This window comes from Talpa occidentalis, unplaced genomic scaffold (genome assembly GCF_014898055.3).
Source record: "Talpa occidentalis isolate TD23 unplaced genomic scaffold, MPIMG_talOcc4v2.1 talOcc4.11, whole genome shotgun sequence".
Classification (NCBI taxonomy): domain Eukaryota; kingdom Metazoa; phylum Chordata; class Mammalia; order Eulipotyphla; family Talpidae; genus Talpa; species Talpa occidentalis.
In genome coordinates this window covers 65115884-65143007 of record NW_023601104.1, presented here as the reverse complement: position 1 = coordinate 65143007, position 27124 = coordinate 65115884, and the positions used below count along the sequence as shown (strand labels likewise).

Genomic DNA, 27124 nt, shown 5'->3' with positions numbered 1-27124 from the left:
CTGCGGGCAGCTTCATATCCCAGCAATCAACTGCTGCGCCACCGGGGAGGCCCATAAGTAGATTATTTCTTGATAAATTAACAAAATATTTTCAGTCATACCTACTTATACAATTTAATACTTGCCAAAGGGGCCTCTCTGGTGGAGCAAGGGGTTAAGACTCAACCTATGAAACTACCCGCAGCCACTATAGCATGAGTTCGAACCCCATCCAGGGAGGTGACCCACATGGCGCAGCAGACCTCTCCTGACTTGCCTGCTGCACCCCTCAGCAGTATATTTCAGTCGATCTGCCTATTCTGTTCCCCACTCTATCTCTGGTGAATCCTCTCAGCCCCACATCTCTGGCCTGTACCCCAGTTCTTGTATGCATAAATAAATAAATCTTTTTTAAAAAAACCTGCCCAAAATGTGAATTTTGAAATGAAAGAGAATGTCTGCCTCTGCCAAACAAAATGCTATCATGCTACATTCCAAAACTTAACAGTATAAGAGGAATATGCAATTTTCCAGTCTAATGTATCATCTATATCATTTCTAGAATATTTGAAATATAGGAGAAAAGCATAAAAGTAACCGTTAAGAATAGTCATAGAATGGACTTCACCTGAGTACATGGGACTAACTTATTCAGTCTACTATAGTTTGATGATTTGCTATAAACACAGAAAAAGATTGATGGCAAAGGAATGAGATGGAAAAAATATTCTATAGGAAAGCAATTAAGCTTTCAGATGCCTGTTAGGCAAATCATTAGCCTAAGTACTATATATAAACTTCCTTCACTATATCTAACAGTTCATGAAGTAAATATTATGTCAAAATGAAAGAATTGGAATGAGAAGTCTAAGAAAGATTAAGTGATTTGAACAACGTCACTCAGCTTTTAAACACTGGTAATAGGTTTCAAACCCATCCTACTGTCTGAGAGAAATAAGTGAGCCTCCAAAGTCTAAAGATTTTTCTCCTGAGAGATAATTGTATCAAAGACTTAAATTCGTTTTATGATTTTTATTATGCTTTTTCTTTTTGTTGTGGAAAGCATTAGAAACAGGTTGGCATTAGTTTTCTCTCAGAGAAGGAAAATACATTTTCCTTAGCTATCAGATAAGCACAAGATGAATAGAAATGCAATTAAAAGACATTTAAGTTACCCCTATGTTCATTGCAGCACTATTTACAACAGGTAAAACCTGGAAACAACCCAAATGCCCAAAAATAGATGACTGGATCAACAAGATGTGGCATATATACACAATGGAATATTATTCAGCAATCATAAAAGATAAACTCATGCCATTCACGGCAACGTGGATGGAATTAGAAGGAACTATGCCCAGTGAAATAAACCAGAAGAATAAAAAAATATATTAGATGGTTTCACTTATAACAGGAATATAGGGGAACCCAACACGACATCAGTGTAAAAAAATAGTAGCAGTACAAAACACAACAAAGCAAAAACAGACAATTATAAATCAGAGACATACTGCAGGGGAGGAAGAGGGAGAGGAATCAGAGGGAGGGAGGAGCACAGGGGACTGAGGTGATGGTACATGGTGCATTGGTGAAGGAAACTCTATGCGCACTATACCTGAAGGGGGGGGGGGAACCAAATATTCTTTAAAAATGAACAATGATGTAAAAAATTTAAAAAAAAATTTTAAAAAAGATTTAAAAAAAGGAAAAATTAAATAAAATCAAGACAGAAAGGGGGGGGAAGGAAAAGGAAAAAAAATTGAAGGTTATGTTTTGATTGTCAACACTGTAATACTGAACTAAGCTGGTGCCTTCACAGAAATTGAATGTTGTTATTTCTGCTGTTTTCTGATATTTATGGCAAAGCTTCCCAGAAATCTAAATTCAAGTAAAAATTTGGTAGTCTGTCATTTGGTTGATAGAGGGAAATTTTGTGGAACCTCAGTAGAGCTCCTGAGACACTCCACAAGATTTTTCTTTCCTCTTGGGAAAGACATTAGATGAATTTGTCCTATTTGGCTTACCTATTAGAGTGAAACTAGAAGGGAAGCATTGTCACTTGGGAAAACAGGTAACATTTTGACATGTACAGAAACGTTCACATTGGTTTTCTAAAACGTGTATACAACCTCTCAATACCTGGTATGTATACAAATTGTCAATGGTGATTGTTGCCCTGCAATACTGTATAGTATAGAAATTGTTTCTGAAGAAAATAGGGAGAAAAGGCCTCAACAGAATCCTACTGATGGAACTGTTGAGAGTAAAAATTTCCTATAAAGAACTGAATAGACCTGGAAATACACCTGATTTTTACTAAGTTCTTTGACATAATACTGGTAATTTTTTTTTTTTTTTTTTTTTTTTTGCATTTTGTTCTGATTCCACAAAGTTTTCTTGTTTTGAGTGACCAGGATCTGCAGCAATGTTGTTTTGTTGGTTTTTTTTTCCCCAGCAATGCTAACTGTGTTCACATTTTCTCTCCCTTTGATACCAACACAGCATGAAAATAGTGGTAGTAGTTTTTTTTACTACTTATCTCAGAGTCTATTTTTGCATAACTTCCATAGGGATTTTGTCTGCTTAAACTAAAACAATTGGACATGAGTTTCATTGTGTGGCTTTGAGTGGAATCTTCCAGGAAGTTGAAACAGAGATGAAGCAAGGAGAGGAGAACCTGTTGCTTTGTTCATAGGTTATAGACACCTCCAAGGGAGGTGGGGAAGCTGCCTCGATGGGCAGGACTGGACAACCCGGAAAAAGAAAAAAGCCCTGGTACCCTCAAGAAGAGGAAGCCCAGGTGGAGTCTGATGAGACCAACTTTGTTCTTGAAGCCTATGTGGATGGGATGTCAAGAGTTCGCTCTGATCCTTTATAGAGAATTCCAACAAAGTAGCTAAAATTGCAGTTTAGTTATTCTAACCTGTGATTTTATACAAAAATAGGTAACATGGTTTTAAAAGTAGATTTGGTTTGCAAACTTTCGCTATGCTGTTGAAACAATTTGGGATCAAGGTTGAAAGACTGTTTTTGCGTAAGTTGAATCAATTTTAATATTTTTCCTGTGATTTGCTATCTTTGCTGTCTTGTTTTGGCTAATGCCTCCAGATGTTTTTTTGGTTTTTTGTTTTTTGGCTTGGGCTGATAAACTATTTCCCAGGAATGGAGGACTTTTGCTTTCCACAATGGACAATACCTGGAGAGACTGGTTTGCTTTCCAAGGGGAACCCTGAGAAAAATTTTCATCTGAGACTGTACCCAGCATCCATACATTTGATCTTCAACACCATGGAAATGATGGCAAAAAGTGAAGCTAATTCTATACAGGCTTCATGGATGCGAACCCCCACACCATCAAGACACAGGGAACTACAAATCCCAGGATCCCCTAAAGGAAGTGGCGAGGAACCAAGGACGGAGTTAAGCAGCCATTTTCTCTGTTTGTAAATAAAAACCAGCCATGTTAGTAGGGTTGGGCACACTTGGCTCATGCTCTTGGCCAGGCAGGTTTGGTCTTGGCAGGTCATTTGTGATTCCAGGTCGGCAGAACGGGTAGGACACATTTAAGAATTTATCTCATTCTTTTCTCCCTGAGTTGTACATTTCCTCATTCCCCTTTCCTGGTAAATAAACCTTTTGTTAACCTTTAAAAAATAAAAAATAAAAATAATCTAAAAATAAAAAATAAAAAAATAAAAGACTTCTAAGTTTAAGCAAAATTTCTCAAAATTAATGAGTTGGTTACTATTTAAGAATCAGATCTTGGGCCTCCCTAGTGGTGCAGGGGTTAAAGACAACGCTATCAAGCTATTGCCAGCCACTGCAGCACGAGTTCGATCTCAGGCTGGCCTCGGAGCAACCCACATGACACAGCAGACCTATCCTGCCTCCCCTGCTACTCTCCTCAGCAGTGTATTTCAGTAGATCTGCCTGTTCTACTTGTTCCCCACTCTTTCGGGTGAATCCTCTCACCCCCTGCACCTCTGGCTTATATCCCAGTTCTGGTATGCATAAATAAATCAATCTTTAAAAAAAAGGAAGAAATCAGATCTTGTTATATATTGGAAATTTCTACCTCATAATTCATGAAATCTTACCTGTTCAGAAACAAGAATCTGTAGCTTCTGAACTTCTAGTTGTAATGCTTTGTTTTGGTCATTTAAAATCTGGAAGAAAGAATATCAATTCACTGTTTTATTAAGAAATGGTAGTAGTGTAATCATCTGAGTGGGATTTTGAAAAATCACACCCGTATTATTGCTTTCAGTACTCATAACGTGACAGGTGAATTATATATTTGATGTAAGAATGCAAATCAAGTGGTTTCACCTTCCACAATTTCAGTGAATGTTTTCCAGAATATAGGTTTGCAGTATTAGTGTAAGATTATTGTATAATGATTTATCTCTAAAACCGTAGTTTCCACTGAGCCCCCTAATTCAGTCTTATGGCTAATCCCAACACAGTGTTAATACTGTGCTTAGAAATATTTCATGTGATTTTTCAAACAGTTGACAATTTTTGCCAATGGATTCTGGGAAACCCTGAATTTACAAATAAATACTCACAGGATTCCTATTCAAGAAAAGAAAATGCTAATCTTTTTGACCTGTAGAGTTTGTACCCCGACTACCTGAATACTAGAAAATACTCAAGTTGGTTGTCCATGACCATAAACAAGAGTAGGTCTGCAGTTTTATTGTAGGATTACTGTATAATGATCTATCTCTGAAACCATAGTTTCTACTAAGCCCCCAACAACATATCACATACTATTAACTACAAAGAATGGAGAAAAGGTTGCGGCAAAATAAATCTTAAAAGCTTATTATAAGAACAGATAAGGGAAATCTAAGTAATAAGTCTATGATAAAATTCATTCGAGTCCCCAAATTAACTACAGGAACACTGTTTCAGACCGAGTACATACATAAATAGTATTTGTTAATGCACCTCAACCATACAAGGATGACATAAGGAAGGTAAGTTGACAACTTTAATCACACACCTTAAATTCTTCCATTTTGTTTGAAATTTCACACTGTAGCTGCTCTTCAAGCAATCTTATTTTATCATCCTTAACATGAACACTGTGGGGGGGGGGAAATCAAATAAAATACTTGACATATTTAGAAAGTTTACATAAATTAGTGTACAACTGTCAGCTATAACCAACAACATTCCCTGCAATTATACTTAAACATAAATATATGAATGACTCTATGTACAGCAATACTTCAATCACCTTTTTTGCATTTTCTCCAGTTCATGTGCAGCAGCAGCCTGTGTTTGGAATCAGAAGAGAATTATATCATTTCTCATGAAGCACTCAAAACCTCTTTCACTTAACATATTCAAGTTATGTTTTCATATATCTGGAATAAAGTTAAAGTAGGATCAGACATTTCTAACAACCCAATCTGTACAGACTATGGCAGATGCTGTCGTGACTATGGTGGATTCAGTTTGTGTGATACATTCTGAACTTTGGTTCTTTCCTTCTGTCCAGACTTCTTGCTTACATTCTTTGCCAGGAGGTACCTTTGATTTGTTCTCCTGGTGGATTTGCTTTTGTGCCTAAGCGGCCGCACTCTTATTTAACTGGGCTTTTGCCCAGAAGGGTATGGGTAATCTCAAAGTTTGATAGGGAATTCGTGTTTTGAAATCCTTCTCTCCCCTACTCCTCTTTATTCCCTTTAAACCTCCTACTGATTAAAAATGATTAAAAGGTTATCATTTGTAACAGTGTGGGTTCTTTGGGCACCCCCCTGGTTTTGCCCAGTATCAGTTTCAATATGAAAATGGTAACATCTATATGGATTTTAACAGTCTTGATCAAAGAGAAGAGATTTTTCCAACAAAATACCATCAGTCAACACAAGTTATTATATTTACTATTTATCAGAATAAAACTTAGGGCATACAATACCAATAAAAATAAACATAAACCAAATAAATTCTACAGAAAATGCTCAAAAATAAAGAGCTACCTGTTCATTTGCTAGGGCCTGTAACTTTTGCACTTCAGCTTTTAATAAGAAATTCATATTCTGTATATCCTATAACAAGAAAAAACAGTATTAGAAATATTTTAAAATAATTGACTATGCGTTTGTAAAGCATATCTTCTACCTAAGCAAAGGTCTCAAATTACAGTATTTTAAATCAGAAAGAAACCATCAATTCCAGGTTTTTTGTTTGTGGGGTTTTTTGTTTTAGTTTTTTTTTTTTTTTTGGTCTGGTTGATTTTTTTTTTTTTGATATATTCCCCAAATAATTGTGAATTTTATCATGAAGAAAAACCCTTTGAACTTTTCTTCTTCAAGAGCTAGAGGATTCTCTATAGAAAATAGACACTTTTCACATGAATTCTAGAGTACTTTCCATTATTTATAGACATTTGTACTACTTACTAAATCAGTGTAATTCAGCTTCTATATAATACTGTAGTCATTTATAAGAATTACTGTACCTTAAGTTCTTCCTCTTTACTTGCTAAATGATCATGTTCATTTGCTAAAGAATCTTCAGTCTGTTTTATCTGCTTATCCTTTTCTGCAATCCTTCAATAGGAAATATATTTGTACGTTCAATAAACATTTACAAATCAAGTCAGAAATCAAAAAAGTCAGTCTTAATTATGGTCAGCCTTACTCTCATATAACTATACCTTTCACTTCTATAGATCTTTCAGTTTAATAGTGTCATATACATTACAACAACTCTTTAAAAACATACTCCTATTTCAAATGTCTAGATCATGCGCTAATATATATATAAATTATACTTCAAGGCTGGCAATGTCAGTAACAGATTTCAGGTCTTTTAAATTTGAATGAGCCGTATGTATTCAAGTTACGCAATATACATAATCACAGAACTTTGTTTTGGGCACACTACCATTTAGTTAAGTAGCTACAACTACTCATTAGACACAAAAACTAATTTATTTCCCCTAGTGCCAAATCAGTGATCTCTTCCAAATAACTTCTCAAGCCCAAATGAGTTTTCCCAAACTCTTTCTACAGTGAAGTCATTAAAAACATAGATTGTGTAATGTTTAGGACTCATCTCACTGAGTGGGGTACAGTGACTAAGGGGGAACAAAAGTTGCTCCCAATGTCCTTGAGAGTATTTTTCTGAACAAGTCAGAGTGTGACATGATAAGGGTAATATATCTGACAAGCATCAGTTAATGATAACTAGGAAAGTATAGAGAAGTATGGCAAGGCAGGCTTACACTTTATGTAATTCTTCTGCTAGAACTGAAGCGGAAGTCTAAGAAAGAAAAACAGTGTAAACATAAAAGAAAGTTTAATTAGTTATACAACAATCACCACAAGTTTTAAAAATTTAAAAGAAATGAATATTTATAAAGTTAAGGTAGTATCTAACCCATAAGTGATCATTTAATAAGTAATTGCTATTATTCTGAAAGCAAGTTTAATCACTAATAGCCAGTATCAGGGAATTCCAAAAGACATTTCAAGTAAAACAAACTTACAGGCCTGGAAACTGTATCTCTGATAACAACAAATACATAGGAATAATAGCTACGAATGTCATTCTCATCTCTGTGCAGTATTTCCTCATTAATAACTTATAGTAATGAAATGTAATAGTTCATGATTAACAAGAAAAGTCATTTGGTAAAACTCATGCTCATCTTTAATTTTTATTTTTTTTTATTTTTTTTTTTAAATAGAGGCATGTTTTAATTTATTTGTTTGTACATGCACTGGGTACAGTCAGAAGTTGAGAGAATTCACCAGAGCCAGAGCAGGAGCAGAGCAGGCAGAAGGACCGAAGTACACTGCTTCTCATGTGGACCCTCCTCCGGTTCGAACTGGCGCCGCAGAGGCCGCGGGCAGCTTCGCAACCCAGCGCTCAACCGCTGCGCCACCAGGGAGGCCCCATCTTTAATTTTTAAAAGGTACTTAAAAGGTTCTCTGGGTATTTAATTACTAGTAAGTTTTGTAGTTACCTCTCAGTTGGTAATTTTAGATCTCAATCTAATTTTAGTTAATTTACATATACATATAAATCCATATATACAATAACACTCTCTCCTACATTAAATATTTCTTTGCTAATTAATTTTGGACTACAGTTTCTACAAAGAAAGCAATTATGAAAAAAATGTTTGCAATCTGAATGCTTTGAGAGTTTGAACTTACCTGAACCTTAAAAGTAAGTTTTTAATGTTAAAACCACATTTTGAACAGAAAAGTCAGACTTCTATTCTAAACTAATGCTTCTACAATTTACAACATTAAGGTTAAAGAATTGAAATTCACAGAATGGAAACAGGTACTTGAAGTTTTTATCTTTCTTCTTAATGATTTATTATTTATATTCTAAAGGATGTAGTTATGTATCATATTACATAACATTGTTCCCAAAGAGTAACAGATATTACAATGACACCTGCAAAACTTTGGAAGCTTTGCCCAGCACTCACTAAACTGAAATATAAATTTTGAAATTATTCTTTTGCATATATAATCTGAGCATTATGCCACCATCTGAAGGTATGTAAGATTTTCCATTATGGCTAGTCAATATATAGTGAACAGTTTTAATATAATAACCACTACTGTTGACACCATTTGGTAAAATTCTCTTGTTTCATGTCAGAATTATGGTATTATTTCTTCCCATGGTAAAACGCTCTAATCACCTCCCAATTACTATATTGAGCTTTCCTTTTTAGTGTTTCCCCACAGCACTATACAGAATTATCAGAGTGCTTAGCACTCAGGATCATCCTTGTTGATTCACTGACTAGTCTCCCGACTACCAATCCAGTGTTTAGCACTTAACAGGCACTTAGATGGTTATTTAAACAGCTAGGAAGCTATTAGCAATGATGAACAATCAGAAAGCACCATTACCTGAGCTGCTATCTGGGAATGGAATTGCTGAATTTGAGCTTTCAAAGCCTCGTTCTGCTCCAAAATATCCTTTCATAAAAAGCAACCAAAGAGGAGGAAAAAGCATGCTGTTAACAATGTATATGAACCAAATGAGTTCAAATAAATGTTGATACTTAGAAAATCATTCTAAGATTTCAAAAGGCATCATTTTAAACAATGACTAGGCATTCTATTCTGAGAGTTAATTTACAATATAGAAAAGTGTATTGTGATATTGTGATATTCCTAAACTTACAAAGCGTGTAACAATGAGCAAACACATTCTATTGTGACGACTGCTCAACAACTGAATTGTAATTATTTATCACCACTCCAGAATTAGATAAGGTAGACTTTGCTCTCTATTCTACACAGATAAAATCAAATGAAATTTTAATTTTAAAAAAAGCATAGATACCTGAACTTGCATTTGTAGAGACTCTTCTTTGTTCACCCTTTTTTGCTCTGATTCCATTAATTGCATTAGTCTTTGCTCCAACTGTTGTTTTGATACCAAGGTATCTGTAAGCTTACTATGCAGACTCTGTACTTCATTTTCTTTGGCCACAAATTTACTCTGTAAATCTGTAACAAAAACTGCATTTTACAAGGTCTCTGCCTTTGCCCGGTTCACTGCTAATTATATCCAGTGTGGGCATTATCTACTCTAGAAAGCCCTCCTTTAATCATATTCTCTGAGCAGTCTATGTGTACTTTTATCACAGCACCTGCCATACAGTATTAGTTCATCTCCTCACACAGAGAGGGGGATGTCTGAAATCAGAGATTACCTTTTCCCTATATCCAGTTATGCCCAAGGCATAGCACAAAGTATATGTGTGAAATGAATGTATATGGATATTTAAAACTCTTTTATCATTCCTTGAAAGCATTCTTTATTTCCCCAAAAGTACTCTATTAAGGGCATTTCTTGTTAATTCTCTATACTCTCCTTCCTGGAAAACAGAGAAAGATGCTGAAGGATGATAAATGTTCTGCTTAAAGATGAAGTAAAAGTTTCCTGTCTGTTTCTCCTCCCAGGATGACCCCAAAACAACAAACAAAATGAAAAACCAACACAAACTACAAATGATGCAAACAGAAAATAAATGCAATTAAAAACAAGATAAAATGAAAGAAACATAAATACTAACTTGTTCACAGAAGAGGAATGTGAAATTGTTTAAAAAAAAAAAGTAAGGTTCAGGAGGTTGAAACACCCGTTATCATGAGAGCTGCCCCTCCTAACCCTATAAAGTAAACAAGTCCAAGTCCAGCAAAGACAGAGATACAATGTAGGGAAAAAGAGAAGATAATGTGTGTATTGGTGTTTGTATATACACTTATATGAATAGCTCTGATATTTTAAGAAAAGTACGATATTACTTCCCTAACAATATGACAACAGAATGTAACACAAAAGTTCTACATTAGTTCAAAAAAGAATTTCTGAAAATTAAACACAGAATGGCCATATCCAGGACTAGAACTCAAAAGAACATAATATTTCTTACTCGAAACAGTACGAGTTAAAACACTGAATTAATAATGCCTTTAAAATTCTACAGGGAAAATTATGTACAACCTAAAACCCTACCATCCAAACCACTAATTAAACATGAAGACAAAAAGAATAAAGACATTTTTCAAATATACAAAGCCTCCAAAAAGTACTTCAAGGCATACTCTCATGAAGCAATTAAAAGATATTTATTAAACAAAGGGGGAAAAACAATAAATATGGTGGTAAAACAGTATCCAATATACAGGTAGAGAGACTAAAAGAACTCTCAGGAAGACAGCTATGCTGTCAACCAAGAAAGCAACAAGTACTGCAGTAAGGAGTCAAAGACTTCAGAAGAGATATTCCCAGAAAGATCTGAGAATCTAACAGAGTGTCTAGTATCTAATATATTTAGATGCTGGGAAAGGAAGAAGGGTTAAGGAGAGTTTAACCATAGGTAAAATTTTAAACAAATATCAAATAAATTAAAAACATAAAGCAATTATTAGCTCCAGGAATTTTTTAAAATTGTTTTAAGAATGGCAGTTTTACTATTTATTTACTCTGGCTCAGTAGTTACACAATATTATGATATAAACAATGAAAGTTGATATGAATGTTCATAATCACATAGGGAGAATATGGGAAAGGTGGGAACAGCGTGAGAGTGTGACATCCTGTTTTTTGTATTAAGAAAAATCAAAAGATGTGGTCCTGGTCCGAGTAAGGTTTTACTGTTAATATTACATAGTTTGCACACCGAGTTTACAGAATAACTCTTGGCAAAATTTGTTTGCTTAGTTGATGAAATATTAATTTAAAAAATAAGCTCCACATGTTACTAGAAATACAAATTACACACACAAACTTAATATATAAAAAAGGCCTCCCAGTATGTTGGGAAATAAAACTCAGGCTAACCTAAGAATGGCGGGCAAGGGATTGGTAGCTGGAGAGGTTGTGGTGTATGGGCTGCCCTATTCTGAACAAGGTTATAAAGAGCCTGATATGCGGGAAGCAGCTGTGGCTTTAGTAGACACAACCTACTAAGAATTATCTGAGCTACCTGACAGTCCTGGATTCTACTTTCCAAACTGACATAATGAAAAATGAATTTGAAAGACTGGCTGCTGCACAAACAATTGAATTACTCAGTATGAAGTGATGTGAACTTCTAGCCCCTTCCTCAGGATAGAAAATGGCATCATTGCTTGGCAAAAATGTGTAAAAAGTTCTATAGCCCAGTTAAGACATCAGGCAGTTTGAATGAGAATCTATAATTGGAATTATGGATACAATGCCTGGAAAGCATATAATGTAAATCTAGTTCATATGATTGAACACACACAGAAAGAGCTCCAGAAGTTAAGGAAATACATTCAAGATTTAAACTGGAAATGAAAGAACAGGCAATTCAGAACTGGATCTAAATTAAGACAGAGAGAGTCAAATTGGGTATCCCTGGTCTGTAAGAATTATGAGATTGCAACCACTGTGTACTTAGAAAATAAAGTCTTTCAAATGAAGCAGCAACAGGAGAGGCAAACAAAGAAAACATCTGGCAAGATTTCTGAAAAGACAAGTTTTGGTGAATAGAAAGGAAAGCAAGAAGATCAGGCCTGTTAACTATGAAAGACAACAGCATCTTATGGAGATCATCAATGGTTAAATGTTTAGAAACCACAGGATGTGAACTATTAATTCTATTTATATATTCACCAAATAAAAAAATTTCAACTTGAAGAAAAATATGTTGGGTATATTTACACACTGAACCTACAGGGGAAAAAAAAAATTCAGAGGAAACCAAATGTCTCAAGAGTCAAAACTCTGTGTCTTCAAGCCTATTGTTTCAAACCATATTTTACTAGTTTATTACTTCTTTGGTAGGATAAACGGAGTAGTGTTGATATATGTAATACAAACTCTGTTATCTCTACTATATTCATCAAATTGAGAATGAGTAGTCAAAGTTATCCTTTAAATAGGCAATTACAAGCCAACTACTTGGAATGGTAAAATACCCTTCCTATTTTACCTCTTGACAACGCTGGGAGTCCTTAGAAACAAAAAATGAAGAGTTCATCAAGGAACCAAAAAGGAAACAACTACAGAAACACAGCTAAGCTTTCCATTACTGGATTATGGACTGCAATTTAATGCTTCAGAAAACACTAGTTTAGAGACTATTTTTAAAATCCTAAGAAATGTTAAAGAAAAAAAGGTACTCTGAAATTTTAATGCTAATTTTATTGAGATATAACCAAACTGCCAAATCAAATTTTCTTCACATATGGAAGGGAGAAAATTCACACAGAATTGCATACACATGAATGAATACCTCTTCCTCTTACCTTGCTGTGCTGCCTCATGCTCTGCAGTTCTCTTCCTGATATAGCTCTGAACTTCTTCCCATCTTCTCTCAGCTTCTTGTAGTTGAACCTGGAGAAAGAATAAGTCAGCATAAACATACGGTTCCAATTTAAAAAACAGCATCCTCTACCTTTACTTTTGGATCATGAAACTGCTATCAGATAGGGGCCTTCTTGGTGGCACGGGGTTAAAGTCTCAGCACTATCAAGCTATTGCAGCCTCTGCAGCATGAGTTTGATCCCCGGCCAGGGAGCTGACCCACATGGCACAGTACACCTCTCCTGTCTCTCCCACTGCTTCCCTCAGTAGTGTATTTCAGTAGATTTGCCTGTTCTGCTCCCCACTCTGTTTCTGGTGAATCCTCACCCCACACCCCTGGCCTCAACCCCAGTTCTCGTATGCATAAATAAATCTTTAAAACAAAAATGCTATCAGATAGGTAGACATGCCCAAACTGAGAAATAGGCACAGATGTTACCAGCCAGTCTTTCTACCCTCAAATACCCAGGATTCACTGATTAGATTATGTATTTCTGAAACTCAGTATTTGTGTTACTGACCCAGTATTGCGGCTACTATGTCTATATATACTCCACTCAGCTGCAGTCTGTCTCCCCTTCTTTCTCCTTCAGCGATCACATTTTCCAAAGACAGGATGTTCTCTTTATCGCTAACTCTCAGGTGCCAAAAATTAGTATTTTGAAGTATAGCACAATCCTTCGATTATAACTATAATCTTTAGTGTCATTTATCTATTTATCTATATCCATACAGAACTTCCAAGTTTATAAATGCCAGCAGTAAAGTGACCTCATGAGACAAATATTAAAAAAGAATTATTTTTCACATTCAATTATCCTCAAAGCCCTTAAGTCCCTCGTACTCTGGAACTAGTATATGATTTTATCAACGACCTAGATAGGAATCTGTACTACATTTAACTTAAATGAACCAACTCTTCCCAATAAAGGAAAAAGAGGTAATTCTACTCAATGTGCACATGCTGTAATACACAAGAGAATTGATCTACTTCTCTCAATCGGCCTAAGCAATCCCATGCATTTTTTCACAGTATGGACATGTCATGGTACCAAGTACCATTCAGTGTCAAGGGAAATGTGTTATGGCCGAAGTGAAAGCTACTAGAACACTGGGTCTTTGTTCAAGCAAAGAAAAATCTACTTCAATGATGGAAGAAAAATAGACTCTACTGAAAAATCCAAGTTATGGATAAGTGGTAATTTTAACTACATGATTTTTATCTTACACATGTATACCCTAAGCCCCATAGGTAAGATGAATTCTACTGTTTACATCTGTTGACAGCTAACTTCATTTTCCCTAACTTCAAAAAATCTTTAGCTTTAAATTCAAACCTATATTTAAGACTTTCATGGGGGCACACTTGTCGACATAGGCAGAGCTCTTAGACTATGGGACCCCATTAATCATCAAACTACATTTCTCAAACCTGGGTACACATTTAGGTCAATAAATTAAACATTATTTATTAAATAATAAATGTGGGGATATAGGACCTTCAACTGAGTAACTGCTTGTTCAGCATTCTTCTTTTGAACTTCCTCTTGCTGTAGCTTTCCTGTTTTCTCAGTCAGTTCATTCACCAACCTAGCATAATCCTGGCGCAGTTTATTTAGTTCAGCAGACTGCCTGAAAACAGTAACCCAATTAGAACCTTTCATTATTACAAATACATATAAAGAATAAACAAAACATAATTTATATTAGCTTTGAAAAGTTAGTAATTTCACTTACAACCAACTGAAAAGGAATGCTACACATGACCACTAATAATAAAGCTTGGTTGAGTACAATTCCCAAATCATTTTGATGACAATTACACATGTTCTAAAATCATTATAAAATAAATCAAGAAAAATGGATGACACACACTCATGAGTACTACTCTCAGAAGTAGGAATTTATTAAAACCAGAGTATAAGCTTCATATTATTCTGTGAAAGCATCTTACTAGTCTTCTTTAAGGCAATGTTTCTCAAAGTATGACCCAGCATAAGTTGATATCATTATCACAAAGAATGTGTCTTAATATATAGACTGCGAGGCCCCACCTCAGAGCCACCGGTTCATAATCTTCTAGGGCTAGGTCTAAAGAGCATGTTTTTATAATGTATCAGACGTTCTTCATAATAAAAAAGTCTGAGAGCTACTGTTAAAGTGAATAGATAGCTTTAAGGTTATAAATTCAGTTATAACTTTGTATACTGTTTCACTGATGGCACTAGTATTTATCAAATAGTTCAGCTGAAGACATTTTCATACAGCGAAAGATAATTGCTTTTGAAAATTAAATCATTTTAGAAACAAATGTAAAAATGAAACATCTATACCAATTACTATCAAGCACATTTTTCAATGATTCAAGAATACACTCTGCCTTCAATTAAAAATAAAGCTTTTGGAAACATACTTGTTTTCTAGTTGGTTTGTAGTGTTGCTGACAGCATCTCTCAAAATACCATTTTCCTGCTTCAAATGAGCTATCTCTGCCTCCATCTGCTCACGAACTTGCTGAAACTAAAATTATTTTACACATGTAAGATTTAAAAAATAATGCCTGCCAAAGCTAACTTTTTAAAGAAACATTATTATGATGAGAATATACAAGCAATCAATAGAATGAAGTTTAGACCATACTTCTCAAATACATACAAATTTACAGGCTAAATTACATTTTGACAGGAATGAATACAAAGTAAATACAAGTTACCACAGCATTCAAGAATGATGCTAGCTGCTATCATATTTGAAATGCAAATGCAAAATACATATGGAGATCTTTTAGAACTAAAATTCAAAACTTATTTTCTATCCAGTAGACTCATATAATCAAGCCTGTCTTGATCCTAGAACATTTCAAATTTATATTAGTTTTTTTTTGTTTTGTTTTTTTTTTTGTGGGACCCTCGCTGGCGGCCAGGGAACGAACTGGCGCTGCAGAGGCTGCAGGCAGCCTCCCAGCCCAGCGCTTAACTGCTGCGCCACCAGGGGAGGCCCTATATTAGTATTTTTAATGAAAAATTTCAGCAATCAAAAGTTTAGAAATTAAAATTAGGTTCAATACATTTATATTCAGTTATAAATCAAACCATAACTAAATAGATGGCAAAACCACCACACAAAAACCTACTTGTCAAAATATTCTGGCTTCTGATTTTAAATTTCAAATTCACAGAATTAAAAGATAAAGAACACTGAACCTTTTATTCACATAAGGAAGAAATAGTTCTTACTAAGTGAAAATTTTAGTAATAATGTCTAATAAACCTATTCAATTAAGAAAAATTAAGTATTTATTTCTATTTTTCAGAAAATTTATCACATGGAATCTATATCCTAACCTCTACACACAATCAAGTAAGGAAAAAAAAAATGATGAGTCGCTTCAACACCTTTTATTCTCTATAAAAACATATTTCTACAAGTACTACACTAATTTTTAAATGAATAGTAAGGAGGAATTAAGAAAGAGCCCTTGAGACTAGGAGAATCAGTTTTTCAATAACCTTCAATCAGTTCTTCAAATAGTGGGAAAGAGAGTACTTCAAATGGCCGTGGGATGGTAAAATGGAGGACTGGGTCAAATAAAAGCTGCAAAATAGTGGATGGAATAAAAATCTAACAGATTAATCCACTTTTTTTGTTACTGGAGGTGTTTCTGTGAAAAATATTGGGACTTTGACAATAGTGAAAAGTATTTTTTAAATTTTCAGCATATTATTATAGTAATATTTTACAAACAAGAATCTGGCACTAATCACATGTTGGAATGGAAATGAGAGACCTATTAAGATGGTGCCATAATTATACTACTATGAAATAATAAACTAAGGTGACATGTAACAATAAAATGCAAAAGTAACTAGAAATAAAAACTTAAAACTTCAGGACAAATTATATACTGGGCAAGGGAGAGAGAAGTAAAAGGAGTCAAGCATAAGGATAATAATGCTTCAAATACTGGGAAACATAAACTACTGAGCAAATCAAGAGTCTGATTTTTTTACACCTACATTTTGAGGTGATGACACAAGCTTCCAAATTGAAGGATTAGCGGAGAGTGGAAGCAATTTTTTGCAAACTATCACTAACTTCACAAAATTCAATTAGAGAAGAGTATTATAAATTCACTTGACAAGCTGACCCAAACCTTTTTAATCAGTAAAAAAGATATTTCAATCTAAAGAAAAAGGGAGGAGAAAAAGGAAATACACACACACACACACACACACAAAAATTGATCCAGACCCAACTGGAGTGATGATACATGAAACAGAGAGTAAGATTTAAACTTTTAAAAATGCTGACAGAAGACAAGTGGAAATCATGAACAAGAAACAGAAGGTCATGTGGACTAAAACCTTAGGCGTGAGTTATCCTTCTATTACCTCTCTTCCTCCCTCCTCCACTGTCTCCCAGTTCCATATACTAAGAGTTTGGTCTCACCTCCCTCCTAGTCAACATTCAAATTTCATGTTACTCTCCAACATTGATTCCTGCAAAAGCCTTCCAACTATCCCTTGTTGCACTCTCCATACTATTAGTAAAAATATTAATTATAATCTCCAGGTGGTTGCTTAAACTCCTTTACACACTCCTCCCCAATCTCAAGGTATACAAGGTCCTCTTTAAAGTCAAGACCTCTATTTACCACTGTAAATCTTTTCTTCTTCATGCCAAACCTGATTCCCAAAACTACACTACTTAACTGTGTTTCTCACAAATTGTTATCAATGGATAGCCTAAACTGGAAACACTTGGGGCACACTTATTAAAAATGGACCCACTGAACTATCACCATGAGACTCTAGAACCACAGCAAGTAACAACTCTTACAATTGGTGCCCATTCCTTCCCTAACAATGCCTAATTGTTTTAAGACTCAACACAATCTACTTATCACTTCTAACAAGTCTTCCTTTTCAGCCTTGTCTTCTCTCATCACCATTGTTCCAAGCATCCAAAGCTTAACTATATTGCAATGGAGTATTTATCTGTGTCAGCTTCTAGCCTCCCACCTATCTTCAACTAGCAAAGTTGCTTACTTATTATGTACAAGGAGTCAGTTTAACCAGTCATTGTAGCTGGATGGCCCCAAATGCAGGCAGAGTTAAAATCTGCTAATTAAATGAATGCAGATATTTCATTCATTTTTATTGCAAAGAATAAAAATATACCTTCATCTGCATTTGTTGAGTCTCTTGATAACTGACATGCATTTTGTTTTGAAACACATTATGTTCCTTTTCTAATGTTCCAATCCGGTCTTTCATCCTTGCTATAACCATATTGCTTCGTTCTTTCTCAGCCATCATTTCCTAGAGTACACCAGAAATTATGAAAGAGTTATTAAAAAGTAACATAGGCTATAAAATAAAACATTTTTAACATACGAAAACAGTATCACTAAAACAATCATGAATTGGGAAATAAGTATTTGTCAAACGAGGTTAAATACTTAAAAAATAAAAACATTGTCTTGTGCATATTACCTACTTTTTATACCAATTCCCTTCATAAACACTTTGCGGGTCTGTTTACTCTTATTTCAAATGCACTTTCTGGTCTAAGTTAAAGTGTTAAAATGTAATAAATCCTACATTCTGACTTGATTTTAAGAAACAACATTTTTAAAGCAACATTTTTAATTCTCTATTATTTGCAGGTACTAGAGCTCTCTTAGGGTACAGAAAAAAGGAAAAACAGACTGGACAAAAGTCTCTCTTAGGGGAAGAGATAATGGATAAGATATGCTTAATGGTAGAAGTAAAGTTTGGAATAACATAAAGTAAAAATCAGAAAGCAATTTTTTACCATATTCCCAAGTCAAATCTTAAAAGGGTGATTTCATTTTGTATTGCAAGTATTATGAACTCCTAGAACAAATATTAAAGTACAAGAAAACCAAGCAACTCTAAAGTTAACTAGCAGGTATGATCATCAGTTCACATTTCCAGTTCTAAGAAACTAACAAAACTAAAGATTTTTATGTAAACTGTGATTACCCATAAGGGTTACATCATTTAAAATTGTAAACTGTTATGCTGATGTACACAATACACTTAGAAAAAAGTACACACATCATAAGTGTACAGATGAATGAATTATCAAAACAGTCATCTGATTTTTAATTAAAATACACTTAAAAAACTACAACCACATAAATTGAAGTTTCTAATCATCTTATTTCTTGGCTCTTGAACAAGGTGGGGGTTAACTGTGTCAAAACCCAATGAATCAGAAATATACATGTAACTGCTGACTCCCCCAAAATCTACCTCCTAGTCTGCTACTGAAGTCTGCTAGAAGTCTTACTCAAAACAGTTAGTTATTGAATGTTGTAAGTTACATGTATTACATACTGTATTCTTAATAAAGCAATCTAGAAAAATATTAATAAAAGCATAAGAAAAGTAACATTTATAGCACTATATCAATTATTGTAAGTTCACATAGTCTATTTACAAGAAAATCTGCACATAAGTGGGCCTTCACAGTTGAAACCGGAATTGTTCAAGGGTCAACTGTATTACAAAATGATCACCACAAAAAAGTCTACTTATTCCAATCACCATATAGCTACAAATTCATGTTCTTGTGATAGAAACTTTTAAGATTTACTCTCTCGGCAATGCTCAAATATATGATTTAGTATTAACTACAGGCACCATGTTCTAACAGGACTGTTATTTTATAACTAGAAATTTGTATCTTTTTACATAATTTTTACAAGATTAAATTTTAAAGGGTTTTTTTGTTTTTTTTTTACTTTTCAGAATAAACTAAGGTTTGAAGAACTTCATTAATTAAAAGTTATGTTTATTACAAGAAACTTCATAAATAATCTATGTAAGGGTTTTATACTTATACGTAGATCAGATTTAAACAAGATCACACCAAGTTTTGTGATTTAATAAAGACTAATTCCAGATGAAATCCAATAAGAACATGATCCCAATGTTCAAATGCTTCTGTTATTCTGCCATTAGGATATCTGTAACTACTGTTACTCATAATTCAACTTATAGGCTATAATAAAATATGCCATAAAATTATGTAAGAAAAGAGTGAGACACGCCTTTACCACCACCAAAATTCTAAAAGAAGATAACTTTTATTGGGTATAAGTTTATTACATAGGGCCTCCCTAGTGGCACAGGAGTTAAGTCTCAACACTATCACAGGTAGGGCCTTAGTTCAGTCCCTGGCAAGGGTGCGAACCCCCATATGGTGCAGCGTATTTCAGTAGAGCTGCGCACCTCTGGCCTACACCCTAGTTCTTCTACAAATAAATCTTTTTTAAAAAGTTTATTACACAAATAATTAAAGCAGAAATGGCAATTTCTAAAATTTTTCATTGCTTCTGATTCAGAAAGTATGTTTCCTAAAAGAATATCTTCACCTGGGTTAACTGCTTACACCGATCCTTTGCAGTAGCACCATCTTCCTTCACTGCAGCAAGTAACTTGTCTTTTTCTTGAAGTTGATGTATAAGTGCAGTCAATTCTCCCTTACTTGACTGCAATTGAGAAATCAATACAGAATCAATAGTTAACATGGGTGAATAAAAATTATGAAAAGGAAGTATCTAATTGCAATTGCTCTCAGGTGAATGCAGAGTTCTCTGTTACATATAGAGAATTACTGCCAATTACTGATCATTGAAATATTAGGGGAAAAAATGAAATATCTGAAAAGTCACTGTATCATTATATATTCTGAACTATACAACAGGATTCATAACAATCAAGAAACAGATTATACAAAAAACTACAGGACTTTCAGTTTTAAACCCACAGTCAAGATAACAATTTCTGCCTTCTCCTTATGAAAGCTCAAAGGAAGACTATGAATCAAGTATCAGGAAAGACTATCATAAGTAGCGGAGATCAAACACAGGTGCTCAACAACTGTCAGAATATACCCAAGACTACAGAGGTGCCATGAAAGCACAGTTTTCTGAAGTTAATAGTTAAAATTAAAGGTAAAACCAACAATCCACATCTCCCCCCAAACCTCTCCGGCTTTGACATCAGGAACAAGTGCAAAGTAGAAGGCAGGAATTATCTTGGAAGGAAGTCTCAAAGAATAAAGAAGCAATCAAACTTGACTCAGAGAGAACAACTCATCAGTGAGACAGAGTAGGGAGACACTTTCTATAGTGAGATCTTTCACATGGGAGAAAGGAAAGCTTAAAAGAACTCATTTGCAAAATACACAGCTCAAGGAGAACATCAGTTACCCTTGGCCCTTCCACATTTTCTATTCCCAAGCATAGAGATGATCCAAGAGAAATACCCATCACTGGAAGAGGCGTACTGATCAAAAAGAAGGAAATAGTATGTATGCAGGATAGAAAAAAAGAAAGAAAAAGGTAAGTGAAGAAAAACCACCATAAAAAGATCAAAGAGCAAACAAAAATTTGATTAAAAAAATCAACATGATTTTCTAGATATGGAAAGTAAGAGTAAAAAACAGAATTCACAAGAAAAAGCTAAGAGAAAAGTTAAGATCACAGAAAGAGAATAAAATGAGGTAAAATATGAGTTGGCAAAATAAGAGAAATAGGAGCTGAAATATAAGCTGGCAAAACCCAAAGTAGAAGTAAAATTAAGACCATCTCAAAAATATAATCCAATGAGCAGCTAACAGAAGACATCCACAGAATATACATTTAAGAGACATGAGTCCAGGGTAGGGATTTAAAGAAGTATTTTGATATAAACCAACATCTTGGGGGGCTAACAAGTGAAAGATAAAAGCCAAGATGATCCAACATATGCTTAAATGATACTCATTATTTCAATTATTTTGAGACAGTAAAATTCAAGACTGAAGACATGCTTTATCCAAAGGACCACAGAGGAGTCAATATCAAGCTAGATATTAATAGAGGAGTCACTATCAAGCTAGATTATAATTATAGTAAAGTTACTGCGGAACATCAAAGAACTGAACCCCTGGATTCTGTAAGGAGAATGGACTCTAGAAAAGTCGAAGGAATAATAAGCATGTGGTTGAGTGCTCAAAGGATATTTTTATTGTGAGAGTGTAGTTTGATGAAAATAATACAAAATTCAGGCTGGGCAATAACCTGTGGTATGAACACAGAGAACAGTAAAGCAAACTGGAAAAATTCCTAAGGAAACAAAGTGAAACACAGAAACATCATACCCTACACCACATAACTCAAGGAGAGAGACAACAAAGAATTTTGTTGTCTATATTTTGGGAAATATAGTTTCCGTGGGTCCTTCTGAAAATTTTCCAGGAAAAATAACCAGTCAACCAAGAGAGGAATACATAAGCTAACTCAAAAGAACTGATATGAAACTTCGAATCCATCATTTACAATAGAATTGAGATGAAACAATTACAGTCATTGAACACACTAAATATTAAAGGGTTTTGATAAATAGGAATGATAGGATTAACAAAAGGAGAGGAGTCAAGGAAAAATTAAGTAGGCAGACCTCCTGTTATACATAGTATAAACCAAAACAATAATTTAAAGTTGAAAAATCACATAATTGAAGCAAGAACCAGGATCTTAATCTACACTCTAAATAAAAACACAAATGTCTTGGAGTTCAAACACAAAGACATGTGCATATACACACAACCTAACATCTTTCCAACTAAGCAACCCCTAAAGCCTTTACTCTATTTTCCCTTTTCCAGCTAAGCTTATTCAAAGTGGGGTGGGAAGTGAAGAAGAAAAAGGAGTAGTAATCAGAAAGTCCATACAGAAGAGGCTTGGTATTCCCTAGAGGAACCAGAAAAAACCTAGAATGAGTGAAATGTAGTTAGGGGGATAGGGAAAATACCATGAGATGGATAAGGTTTTAGAGCAACATGGAATATAATCCTAATACTTTAGCAAGCCCAGGCTTAAATGTGAAAAAGAAAGGCACTAAAGAGTTTTCAAAACAGTGATGATGTAACCTTATTTACCTCTTAAAAGTCACCTTGGAGTAGTGTGGGAAAAACTAAATTTGAGGATTAAGAAGGAAAGCATGAACATCAACCAGACCATAAAGGTAACCATGTGAGAGGTAATGACTTACAGACTAAAGTGATCTTTGAGAAAAAAGTGGAAGCCAATCAAAGGTTTAAAGTATGTAAGTGGTTAGATGTGTGTGTATGTGAGCACCTGTGTGTGTTCAGAAGAGGAACGCTTTATGTCCAACAATCTAATATTGAATACCAGACATCAGTGTCATATAAGTTACACTTGAAAACCTGTCATCTTCTCCAGTATGACATAGTTGATGCAATAATATGTGAGCCATCAGGAATTAAGATATTGACTCCACAGATCTCTTTTCTGTTTTTACAAATTTTAATCAGCTATAGCAATGATTCACCATCCAAATAATTTATTTGAGAAAGATTCTATCACATACACCCACAACAATCTCTCTAGAAAACAGATTCCCAGGTTCTGTGAATGGTGGATATCTTCAGTCACAATCCATGCATGTTATCCAGAAATCATCTGACTTTATTGAAAGCAAGGTACAACTGAGCGAAGTGTCATATGACCTTACAGTCATATAAACCATCTTATTATAAGTAATCCACTTGTGTTAAAACATCAGATGACTCAGATACCTGATTAAGCTAATAAATTATACTGATTATTATGGACATATGAAATAATTTCTGAAGGCATTCTAGAGTTTTCAAATATGACTTATGTGCTTTGGGGTATGACGGATGGGAGCAGGTAATAATTTAGCATTCTAACAGAAATCTTGCTTGGTGAACTGCCAATCTCTGCTCCCAAATATGCCCATATCAAAAATATGCTTACCTTCTTTAAAGCATCCTGTATTACCCCAGACTTCTCTTTTAGCAGGTCTACAACACAGAGAGCTTCATCTTCTGAAAACATCATAGTTTTCAAGGTCAGAAGAAAATCTTTAAATTTCACTTCAGCATTTTCTTTGGGGAAAGAAAAGGGAGGGAGGTTGACATTTAAAAGACACAAGTAATGACTTTAGCAAAGGTAAGCATCAAGAATCCCTGACCAAGAAAGTAACAACCAAGAGAAAATAGATTTACATTTCAGGTCAAATAACAATTGTTCCAGTCAAGACACAAAAAAAAACCACCTTTATAATCTTTAATACAATATGAAATTAACTAAAAATCTGCTCAAAATGCAGAACACTGAAGTGTCAGTATGAAATTCCAGTATGCTCACTTAAAAAAAAAATTAAATGTCTTGCATGTTAGTCTACATTAAATCTGTTCACAAACATACTCATTTAACCTTAATAATTGACATATTAAAAAAAAAAAAGATGAGAACATAAGATTGAAGTTAAAAAAGATCTGATTAAAAATCCATGCATCGGGCCTCCCAGGATGGCGCAGCAGTTGACTCTGTGGCTCAATCCCCAGTCACCCGCGAGGGTCCCACATGGCGCGACAGACCTCTCCTGCCACGTCCACTACTCCCCTCAGCAGTGTATTTCATCATTCTGCCTATTCTGTTTCCCGCTCTGGCTCTGGTGAATTCTCTCACCCTCCGCGCTTCTGACTGTACCCAGCCCTTGTATAAATTAATTTAAAAAAAAAATCCATGCATCAAACACCTTCTGATACACCTACCTTAATTCCCCCAGGATTCTCATATTAGGCACCTACTCTTAAAGAAACTACCACCCATTAGACCCAAAGGAGCTCATTTAAAAAAAATAATAATAATGCCGTGTGGGGACAAGAGTATGTTGGAAATCTCTGTACTTTTCAAAATTTGCTGTGACTCTAAGTGTTCTACAAAAAAATGAAAAATTTTTTTAAAAGGAAGCTATGAATTAGCATATAGCCTTCACAGCAAATAGTAGAAGGGGAATAATCATCAGACAGCAAAAGACCCCAAGCAAATTGAGACCCTAAGCAAATCAAACGCCAATGTCCAGATCTACAAAATTAAGAAGGTGAAACTAGAAAACTACTATTCTTTGCAATTCATCACTTCTTGAGAAAACAGACTAGATTCCATTAGACTCAAAAAATGTGTTTTTGCAAAAAATATGTATTGCAAATGTGTTGTAGCATTCTACACATTACCTTTATCAGTTTCAATCTTCGGTTTTTTAGCCCCCATTTTCTGGATTCCTTCTATTTGCTGAGGTTTAATCAAATCAATAACATCTCTCTTATCCACCACAGGATTTGGGTCAGCATTATCCATAAGAGGAATATAGGTAGTTGCATGAATAAGGGGTTCATCTACCAAGACTGCAAATAAAATTCAACAAAATCATAATGACACAGGGTTTTTTGTAACAATGAATAAATACATTAAGCACACAAGTCTATAATGTAGTTATTTTTAAATCTCTAATACCACCTAATTTTATCACTTAACAAGTCAAAACACTCTAAGCAGTACCAGCTCTCTATTATACTTTACAGTAAATCATTAAGTCATCTAAAAGCATGTAGCCTATCTCCTCTCAGTAATATCTGAAATTTTCATCTTATGCATTTTTTGCATTTTTGTAAATTAGTTCTCACTTTTCTTCTGTTTTAACCTAAGAATCCATTCACATTTATTTAGTGCTAAAGGAAATTATTTTTACTTAATGTTGGTAATTTATAACTCAATTTTTAATGGAGTTTCTTTCACTTGCTAAGTACAAAAGTCACAGCTCCTCACAGGTACCCTTCTACTTCTAATTGTTACTCCTCTCATTTCCACTGCACATCTTACTACACTGGTTAAATCTTCCAGAACAACATTAAAAATGGAGGAAGCCTCCTTATTTTGTTCCATGTGCGTGTGCGTGTGGAACTAAGGTATAGGCCAGAGGTGCAGGGTAGAGGGTGGAGGTGAGAGGATTCACCAGGGACAGAGTGGGGAGCAGAACAGGAGGATTTCTTGAAATACACTGCTAAAAACAGCAGTGGGCGAGACAGCAGTCTGCTGCACCATATGTGGGTTAGCTCCCTGGCCAGAGATTGCACTCAGGCCATAGCAGTGATAATGCCCAGGCCATCAGGGAAGCCCATGTTCCTAATTTTAATGGGAAGAAATCTAAACATTTGAACATTAAAATCTGATATTTTGTTGGTTAGAGATACAAACGTCAATAACTATGTGGAACTCACTCTATATGCCCAGCATTTTAAAGAGACTTTTGGGCATGTACACTTCTTTAATTTGAAACTTAAAGACTTAGTCTTATCAAATATTTTTGGGAAATACATTTTTTCTACCTGATTAGTTGATATGCCATAATTTTAAGACAAATAATAGAATTTCATCTTTTCCCTTTCCATTTTCACCGTTTTTCTAACACTAGTCGATACCAGTCAAATATTGTTTGAAAATCAGTTTAATCTACAAAAAAAATTCATAGCTAAGTTTTTTTTGGACAATTCCTCAACTATAAAAACTGCTATATCACCTTTTTAGATGTTTCTCATATATACATACCAATTATGTTTGGGAACAATTGGGAATGTAGGATAGTAATAAATCTATCTGAAGTCCTCAATCTTTATGCAATTTAAAAACTATATATATTTCAGAATTTTTATTTTAAAGTTCTTATGCCACCTATCTTGTCAAAACAAAGTTCAGAAAATACTTATATATGCTTTATCCTTCATAAATTTCAGATAAACTTCTTCATAAACTTATACCTTGCCCATCTGCCAGAGCACTAGGAAGCCACAAGGCATAAAGAAACCCCTGGACTTGTATTTCAGTTTCTATGGTACACATTAAAGTGGAAATTAAAGCACATATGAGGTCCCTAGGGTCCTTGTCGTAGTGTACATCTCTAGAATATTTATAAAATACATATTGACACATTTCACCGTTTTCTGTCTTTTGCTTCTTTGATGACACTTTCTTCTTTCCTGACCCACTTTCTTGTTTAGTCTCTTGATGGAGGGGTAATGACTCTTGCTTTTTTGAAGGTATCATAGGAGTTTCCACCTTTTTATCCTGATCATCTTTATTAAAAATCAGTGAAAAATATCAGTGAAAAATATCACAGGAAACAATGAATATACCACAAACAATGCAATTATAATTCAAAGAAACTTTTATCACTAAAAATTTTAATTGATATGTAACTCTCACCAATAACGTATCACTCTGTCTTTCTCTGCTACATCTGTTCTTTAACTTCATTTAGATTGCTAGTACCCGCTCCTCCTTTTATAGCCCACTGCTGAGCTACACTCAGGTAGCTATTCAACATACAGTCATGGTCCAATCTCTACCACCTTGAAAAATAAAAGCCTTACCACACCCATTTCCTTCTTATATTGACAAAATAGTACT

At 34.5% G+C, this 27124-nt stretch overlaps 1 protein-coding gene and 1 pseudogene across 20 annotated transcripts in view; one reads left to right on the top strand and one right to left on the bottom strand.

The window, feature by feature from the left end:
- The window catches only part of KTN1 (kinectin 1), a 105374-nt gene that overhangs the window by 40826 nt on the left and 37424 nt on the right, over positions 1 to 27124 (bottom strand). For all 20 annotated transcript variants that reach the window (XM_037503396.2, XM_054690570.1, XM_054690576.1 and 17 more), the window contains 16 exons: positions 26653 to 26790; positions 24895 to 25065; positions 23630 to 23760; positions 20216 to 20332; positions 17991 to 18131; positions 15224 to 15330; positions 14310 to 14442; positions 12753 to 12840; positions 9313 to 9479; positions 8874 to 8942; positions 7220 to 7257; positions 6452 to 6542; positions 5970 to 6038; positions 5225 to 5262; positions 4988 to 5069; positions 4077 to 4145 (listed from right to left, as the gene is read on the bottom strand). In XM_037503396.2, the coding sequence (XP_037359293.1) occupies positions 4077 to 4145; positions 4988 to 5069; positions 5225 to 5262; positions 5970 to 6038; positions 6452 to 6542; positions 7220 to 7257; positions 8874 to 8942; positions 9313 to 9479; positions 12753 to 12840; positions 14310 to 14442; positions 15224 to 15330; positions 17991 to 18131; positions 20216 to 20332; positions 23630 to 23760; positions 24895 to 25065; positions 26653 to 26790 (1649 nt within the window). The remainder of the gene's footprint in view (positions 1 to 4076; positions 4146 to 4987; positions 5070 to 5224; positions 5263 to 5969; positions 6039 to 6451; positions 6543 to 7219; positions 7258 to 8873; positions 8943 to 9312; positions 9480 to 12752; positions 12841 to 14309; positions 14443 to 15223; positions 15331 to 17990; positions 18132 to 20215; positions 20333 to 23629; positions 23761 to 24894; positions 25066 to 26652; positions 26791 to 27124) is intronic.
- On the top strand, positions 11315 to 11972 carry LOC119239121 (pre-mRNA-splicing factor SPF27-like; annotated as a pseudogene).